The sequence below is a fragment of the Lygodium microphyllum genome, chromosome 2 (genome assembly GCF_053477565.2).
Source record: "Lygodium microphyllum isolate KBCC chromosome 2, Lygodium_microphyllum_v1.1.10, whole genome shotgun sequence".
Taxonomy (NCBI): domain Eukaryota; kingdom Viridiplantae; phylum Streptophyta; class Polypodiopsida; order Schizaeales; family Lygodiaceae; genus Lygodium; species Lygodium microphyllum.
In genome coordinates, this window is record NC_141136.1 from 183,184,640 (window position 1) to 183,193,274 (window position 8,635).

The 8,635-nt window shown below is 41.6% G+C and overlaps 1 protein-coding gene and 1 pseudogene across 1 annotated transcript; both read right to left on the reverse strand.

Moving 5' to 3' along the window:
• Positions 1–1,461: 1,461 nt before the first annotated feature.
• LOC148040683 (protein ANTAGONIST OF LIKE HETEROCHROMATIN PROTEIN 1-like) lies at positions 1,462–2,067 on the reverse strand (annotated as a pseudogene).
• A 1,868-nt stretch (positions 2,068–3,935) lies between these two features.
• On the reverse strand, positions 3,936–8,095 carry LOC148040684 (amino acid permease 4-like). Its single transcript, XM_087661042.1, has 7 exons — positions 7,382–8,095; positions 6,816–7,049; positions 6,396–6,489; positions 6,037–6,251; positions 5,803–5,942; positions 5,341–5,568; positions 3,936–4,706 (listed from the first exon to the last, which is right to left on the reverse strand). The coding sequence occupies exons 1-7, from the start codon at positions 7,569–7,571 to the stop codon at positions 4,272–4,274; spliced, it is 1,536 nt and encodes a 511-aa protein (XP_087517168.1). The 5' UTR covers positions 7,572–8,095; the 3' UTR covers positions 3,936–4,271.
• Positions 8,096–8,635: the final 540 nt, after the last annotated feature.

Here is an 8,635-nt window from a genome sequence, read left to right on the forward strand (position 1 = left end):
GGTGTAAGAAAATGTATGATGAGAAGTGCATGGAAGGGGACCTATGCCAAAAAATAAAGACAAATGAAGAGAAATGGATGGATGTTGTTAGCCTTTGCGATGAAAGTAGCCTAAAGGTGGATAGGAAACATGCATATGAGAAGTTTAAATGACTAACCCTATGTCATAGAGAGATTTGAAATTGGGAGAGGAACTTACCATCTAGAAGAGATAGCTATTGGACCATGATGGTAGAGTAGCACACATCAGAGAATAAATTTAGCCATAAAAACCTTGATAAGGATATTTACGACCTAATGAAGGAGCTGTTTGGATTGTGAATCCGATAGCTTTAGTGCTAGATAGTAGCAATGGTATGTTTCCTTGTGTTCAAACTTATGAATTCCCAATCTTGGCTATTGTATTAACTTTCATACTACCTTCACACACGATTGCCAACCTCATCAACCACTTCTCAATTTGTTCCACATGCTAGTGAACTGGGGGATAGTTCATCTTAGTTTGAGAAAACACCAACAAATGGTGGGGTCACAAAGAAGTCTTGCAAGCGAAACCATAATTTTGATGTAGGTCTCAACGAGGCAACCAAGGATTTGTCTCACACTTTAGAGCTTGCAAAGGCTACCAAGAAGGAGAGACATGAGCAGGTGTTGGATGTTCAATCCCAACAACACAAAGAGATGACCATTGATATAGAGTTGAAGAAGCTAGAAATATCTATGGAGTATGCAAATGGTGTTTAAGACCTGGCTACAACATTGAGTATGATAGCCGAGAAGATGTATATTGTTGCAATGTTTTTCATTTGTTGTCTTAATTGCCATTTAAATTCAAGTTCATTTCTTTTTTATTGTGCTAAAAACCATGGAATGGAGTCATATTGTTTCATTATCAAATAAAAATATTAGTGTCTAATGATGTCAAAACAATAATAAGAAAATGAACCTCAAAATTAGAATTAGTCAAAGCACTTGTCTACATGGAATGGAGATGAGGTTTTGAGCTTGATCCTTATAAAGCTCTCATATGCGTGTATTCCACGAAGTCATCATGGATATAGCCACCTATTAAGGCATCCAAGGAATCATCCGTCTTCACAAGAGCAAAAGTGTTATCCAATAGTGGTTTGTTTATGTTGATACCACCAATATCTATCTCTAGGATTCGCCAAATCTATTACAACAAGCAGTGATCATGTGAGGAAGAGAATCAGCATAAGGAGAGTAAATTCTACCTTCCAAGATTTCCCATATTCCCATGAGTCATCCAAGGGCTTCACTCAGAAATGATGCAAGTGGAAGACTTGAGAAAGTTGTAATGAGAAATTTGTGGGTTAGATAGCATAGCACAGGGAAATGGCATCATCAACCAAGGAAGAATCATAAACCCATTGTCCCCAAAACAATGTAATTAGGGATGGAGCGATCACCCAGCAATCAACATACTCAAATGGAGCTCTGGTCAACCTTTGTCGACCTTGCAAAGCCAATAAAATTCTATGCTATTCAAAACTCTCTTATCATTGGCAGAACTAGGCTAGCCAACATTCACATCTATAAGCTTCATTGTGATATCCCCAACCCCTTGAATGATCATGATGTAATTAGAGTATCGATCAAATCAAGCCATGGAATTCTCATTTGGTGGCAACTTCATGTTAATGTGGGTGCAATCAATGGCACCACATCAGTTGGGAAGACCCCTACGTTCTTTAAAGCCATCCTTGACCTCTTGCAATGCTGATGCTGTTGAAGGCCATTGTATTAGGTGAGTTCCATGCTGTAACAATGCATCCACAAACTTGTGGAGGAATTTTGTTACGGTTGAGTGCCCAAAACTGAAAGTATTTACCACATGGGCATGAGTATTACATGAGGCAAGCAACATCACTAGAATTGCAACCTTTTTCTCAATGGAGAAGATATGGCCAAGCATGCCACAGAAGTGACGTAGTATGTTCCCTTGCTGCAAGTCTGCTCGCACAAGGTCACACAAAGAAGTGAATAATGGATAAGGTAGTCTAAATAGCTCCCTCGAATGCTCATCATCCAGTGCATCATAGAACATGAAGTGGTTCCACCAATGGATAGATGACCTTGACTTAATGTACCACCTTGGGATATCACCCCCATAATTGGAAGCAAATCAGGGACCCTATGGATAGAAGCCGATGAAGCCCACAGTAATGCTAGAACTGAAACAATGAAATGATCCAAGGGCATATCATTTTCTTCATGCAAGTTTGGGGCAATAGACATTGAAGGATTGCTTTGAAGGGTCTCCCAAGCAGTCATGATCTCTATGATAGTGGCTTGGACTAGGGGGAGTAGGTGTCGCATGTATGACCTTGCTCATTCGCAGACAAGCCTCTACATTTGTCTCAATGGATGTTTGAGTCAAGAGAATCTTATTATTGTTCATTTCCTACATTGCACCAATCTTGCACTAATCAAGAGAATGATCCACTCATGTCAGGCGGCACAGAAGGTAATGATTTCAAGTTTTGTAGATTCTATGCATGAAATTTTCCAAGTATTTTTGTTATAGCTTTTATATGAAGATGGTGTTTGGTTTGTTATAGTTTCAAGATGGTGTTTGATTTAGTACAGATGCTGTTTGATATGCAATGAACTATCTTTATGTTTCAGAGCATCCATTGACTTATGTTTTAGAGCATGAATGACTTGTTTTGTTCCTTTTCAATTGTGAGTTTGAAGCATATAGTCACTTGGTTATCACACCTTTTAAATTGAGATAGCAAATTCATAGGAATATGATACCTCAATCTTAGAATAGGACTAATGATTTGAACCTTCAACTTGCAGATGAACTTGCTTTGGCTAAGCAAGTATGAAAATGACTAATCTTTGTGTATTTGCAATGGACATCTTTATAGTTGGTGGTTTTGTAAGTGATATTGGTTGCAAGATTTAAGATGAATCACTATTTCCTTATGTTGCTCGATATGACGATGACTGTTGGAAGCAAACTATTGCTCATGGTTTTCTATGGGGGGGGAAGAGAGAGAAAGATTGAAGAGAAATGTTTTTAGTAGCAACAACCTAGTTGAATCAATGGCAACAAGACTAGCTGTAGCAGTAGGAGAAACAACAACAATAGGGCTAGTAGTAGTTGCAACAACATGTGTAGCACTGATGGCAGGGTAGTTACACCAGTAGGGGCAATACTAGTGGGAGCAGCAGGGGTAGTAAGAGCTACAAGGAGAGGAATAGCTACTGCAGGGGCAACACGAGCTATTGCATGTGTAGGAAGGGTAGCTGCTGCAGGGGTAGCAAATGGCAAGAGCAAAACAAAAGTATATGGGGTAGTAGGATAGGCAATAGGGGCATAAGTAGGAGCATAGTTTGAGTCGTGGGAAGTAGGGGGGGAGTAGCAATAGCAACAACAATGGAAGTAGAAGCCACGAGAGTAGCAGCTAGAGAGAGAGAGAGAGAGAGAGAGAGAGAGAGAAGGGGGGGCTTGGGGTGGGGGGCGTTGGAGGTTAAAATAGCCTCTACTTTTTCATCTTTCCCAAAACTAGCTAAGAGAGGTTGGGAAAAGGTATCCTCCAAAACCCTGGCAAGACCCAAAGGTTTGTGGGGGTAGGCTTAGCCCAAAATCAGCATAGTAAACCTTGGTGTGACCTAGATCTTATTGAGATACCCAAAATTCAAGCAAGAATCCACTGAAATGAGATCTAAAAAAGTATAAAATGCTAATAAATATCAAACATGCGACCAAATGCAAACATTTAAATACTAATTTATTTTAATGTTAATGACTTTGACTCACTTACAAGCGTGTTATGCCCTTGTCTTGCCTTTTTGGGAGGCCGAAAATCTTAAAGATGACAAATGCAAAATATCATCATTGCTCTGCTTAGATAGACTCTTCAAAGATGCGCCAATTAACTTTTAGAGATTATATGTCAACTATGTGATGGGGTGGACGATAAGTTGACTAGTGAAAGGTCATTGGTTCAAAACCTATTACCCGTTCATGTAGGAGATTGGGATAAAGCTGAATCAAGTAGTTCGAAGATGCTTGCTAAAAGTGCGGTATTACCTTTTCAAGTTCTTTTGCATCATGTAGGTATAGAAACCCACAAACACCCAATGTTTAAAAGCCCTTGTTGGATGGATCATGGGAGGTTTGCATAAACATAACTAAAGAGTAGGTTTTAAACATAACTAAAAGAGTAGGTTTTAGGGATACATGCATTGAAGAGCTTAAATTGCTTTATTACTATTTTTTGGGTGGTTGATGTAGTCTCAGTAATGGGTTTTGAAGGGCGTATACTTTCTGAGGTCAGCCACAAGGGCAGCAAGGGAGCCAAGTCCAGCAGCCAGGGAGACAAGGAAGCAGGTGAGGCTCAAGCCCTGGAGGGCAGTCCACTTGGGGGTCCAAGGCCTGAGCTGGTGCTGCGCAATGTGCATGGATATGGGGAAATACACAGTGAGGGGCCAGAAGGCCAGGGCCCCAAGGAGGCCCAGGATGTCATTGAAGAAAGGCAGGATCATGGACACCACTGTGGTTGTGGCCACAAACAGGCTCCTCCACACCAGCCTGAACAGGCTCACCTTCACTGTCCTCCTGCAGAAGGGCACTGGGATCTTGTGCTCATGGCCCAGCACTGTACTGCCTGCTGCCCCCCACCTCTTCATTGCCCAGCTCTCAAAGAAAGCAAACACTGGCTGTGTGAACACCTGCTCAACATTCAAACACCACTTCCTTCATCAGACATCATCAGCCAGGAACATACAAATGGTCTCAATGTCACCCAAAGCTATGTGAGTTCAAATGTTTTTTGTTTTCCTTTAAAAATACATCCCAAATGTATAATCAGTATCAGTATTCTCATTAGTAGCAGCTTCATATTGTCCTTAGTTCAGGAAAATAAAGATGGCCTGACAAGGGCACATGCATGTCTGATCAGAACCTGATTCTAGGCAATGAGATTGAGAATTCGTATGGCAAGCTTCCAGTTTTTACAAGTTATCGAGTATTACTATTAGCAGGCACATTATATAAAAGACAAAGCCTGCTGACCTCCTTCTGTTTGCAATGCAAAACAGTGACTGTACCGTAGTTGCTTACACTAGCAAATTGGTCAAATGACTGCGCGTCCAGTCTCGTTCTACAATATTGAATAGATGAATGAACAAGTTCATGCTCATGTGGCCTCATCCCTAAGATTTCTTCTCTGCAGCAGAGTAGTTACCTACTTTTCTATACCAAAGAAGTAACATTTCTGGGAAGCATATTACATGTGTTCTAACTGTTATCATCTCTCAAAATATTAAACTTGGCCAGTAGAAACCCAGATATTATTTGTGCTACCTGATAAGCTCCCACGAGATGTACCACAATGCATGCATTTGCAAAGTCCACCAGCCAATAGGGATTGTAAAATCCAAACCCAGTGAGCATGTTGCCAGGGGCACTGTTGCCAAATGCAGCATATCCCACACAGCCCACTGACATGTAGAAGACAGTTGTAACCATGATCCCTGTCAATGAGGCTTTCTTCATTGTTTTGTGCTCTGGAGGTGGGGACTTCAAAGTATCCTGGAAGATACAAGCAAATTCTTGTTATTTATCAAGAAAACTCGTGTGCATTAGTGGTGTCTGTGGAGATTCTTGACACACATTGCCTGTGTCTTTATTGTACATCATTAAGTAAACAAGTATTACAAGAGAGAGGGGAGAGAGGAAGTGACATGTAGGATTAATACATGTTGTAAACTGGATATATGGTTAACTGTCAGCTAAAAAAGCTCAACTTGAAACATTCAATGTAACCTGTATCTCAATGAGGATCATTGTGAATGAGTACGCAAATGCAATGTTCCCAAGGGCTTGAAAAAAAGACCACGTTTTCTTCTCAACAGAGATCAAGTCTATGCTGACTCCTGTAGCGGTCCCATATGAATGGCCCTTTTCTAAGAGCCACATTCAACAAATCGCAAAATTGATCCAATTAGCTCTATACTCAAGACCACAAATGCCATGTTTTTACCTCAGGTCAATACTAACCTGATGCTTTTCCAATGGCCAACCCTAGGCCGATTGATGAGTACGAAAACGACATTATGGCAGCAACTATAGAGAGCCACCATAGTCTGTCGAAGTCCGGTATTTGGGAGAGAATCATTTGGAGTGCACCAAACAGCACCATGTATGTGTTGTTGGATGTATAACAATCTGCATCATGGCCTTTTTTATGGAAGCAATTTGACCGCTTGATGGCTCTGTAAAGCACAATGTGGAAGATGCAGAGATCAATATATCAAACTCTATATATTGAACAACTGTTACAACAATCCTGGGTCAGGTGAATCTACTTAGCAACTACATGTTAATTATGTTTGGGCTTAAGTTAGCTGGGAACATACACCATACTGATGGAAGCTGTGATAGTATAGCCAATAGCTGTACCAATCAAGTTGATATACTGCACTAATCCACAAACCCAGATTTGTTTTCCACCTGCAATTTAACAAACTTTTTTTTAAGATGGTTCACTAGAGCTCATGGAACGTCAGCATAGCAGTGTGTATTATACAAAAGCATTCCTTTGGATAAGATTTCAGCCATCTCCATCAGTGCATAGCATGAACTTCAGAAGTTTGATTCAACTCAGTCATGTTATAGCACATATAGTTCGATCCGACTAAAAGGTTTGCATTGTTCAGATTTAAGGTTTTCCTTGCGGTAGTTCGAACCATTTGAGAAACAGGCATATTGTACAGCTCCTTCCAAATTCAAGATGCAGTGCAGGTCATTGTATGCAAACAGGAAAACAAGCCACGTACCTAGGATTGCTCTCACAGCATCCATGTATGTGTAATTTCTTCTTCCAACAACTGGGTCTGGAGAGCGGTAGCAACTGGCCAGCAGGACAGAGGTGTAGTAGGTGACAAAGGCAAAGGCAAGAAGAATGGGGGGTCCTGCAATCCATCCAATCTGAGCTATGCTCCATGCAAGTGATAGCACCCCAGACCCTATAACTGCAGTTATAACATGAGCTGAAGCAGTCCATACATTCCCTACAGTGCCAGATGATATAAAGAAACAAGAACACAAGAGTCAGTCTGCCGAATTCAAATGTACACGTTTTTGGTCCAATAAATGCACTGTGCCGCAACATGCCAAAAATCACAGCATCCACTATAAGGCAGCAATGAATTGATTAATCATGGTGTGGTATCTCATCTGAATTGTGCTTATGCTTAATCAGCTGAAGTGAAAATCCATTCAGAGGTGGTCAGCTAAGCTCTACAAGACACCATCAGTCAAGATGTGGTGAAGTGGGAGAGGAAATCTGTGACCATTATGGCATCAAGGAGTATGCTAGTTGTAAATATTTATCTGTAGACACCTGTTCTTGTGGCACGGCCGTCGTCGTCACGGCTGTGAGTTCGGATGAGCACAAACGGGCTTCCGATGTCTTTACCGATCTCCACAGCGCACCCACTCCTCACACTGTCATCCTTGTTAGTAGAGCAATCTGAAGTGGAGTCCATGCGGCTGAGCTGGTAGTGTCCTGCATGGTCTCCAGTGTGTGCCATGGAAATCCTCTTTGTATCTCAATATGCCTCTCTTGGAGTCAGTCAAGCATGTGACTACTTACCAGGAGCAGCATACTGCAGTAAACATGTCTTGATGGGTAAGTGTGTTGGGAAGGGGAGCTGGATGTAGAGGGTGAAAATGGTGTCTCTTTAAGCAGCCAGTAAAATGAAACTCGAGAGTGAGGAGACATCGATATGTACAAGAGCTGATGGCAATATCAGCAAATGGTGTTGTGGCAAAGGCATTGTTATTGGTATTGAATTGAAGTGCAGATGAGAGGTAGGGAGAGAGGCACATGAGAGACCCATGAATGGGAAGGATAGAATTGTGAGGGGCGGGGGAGAGTATATAGTCAAGCTGATCAGATCGTCATCACTAGAAGAGAGTGAGAGATGTCTGCAACATTGTGTGTTGTGTGAATATAGGGAGAGTAAGTAGTCACAGAGAGAGAGTGAGAGAGAGAGTGATTACGTCTCGAGAGAGTGTGAAGTGATATGTATAATGCATGGGGGGTCATGGTGTGCACGAGGGGGAGAAAGATGGTATTACGAGGGGGGGGAAGGGGGTTAGTTGGATGCAAGGAACGCATTCTCATGCAAAAGTATTTGTCTTTTCTCAACAAAAAAAAACCAGAATTTGCGAGAAAAAATGGCATCTATTATTGGATGAAATATAAGCTTTTTAAAAATATAGGATTATCGCTTCTGCTGTATTGTATTAATTTCGGTTTTCTTATTTACCCCCCCCCCCCCCCCCCCCCCCCCAATTGGGAAAAAAGAAAAAAGAAAAAAGAAAACCAGAAACTGATTATTTATTGCCCCGCCCCTCCAAAAATGCCATCATCTTGTCTGACGTGGGCTCACGCTACTTCGAAACAGTTTACATCGAAGCATGAAACACACACACACACACACACAGACTGACTGTCAGTCAGTCTGTCTCTCTCTCTCTCCAATTTATCAGGGAACTTAGGTTTAGCCTGTAACGTGTCCAACTGAACCAGGTTGACACCGGCAGCCATTCACCCATAAACACGAAAACGGCATGTCCGTAGCCCGTGTTT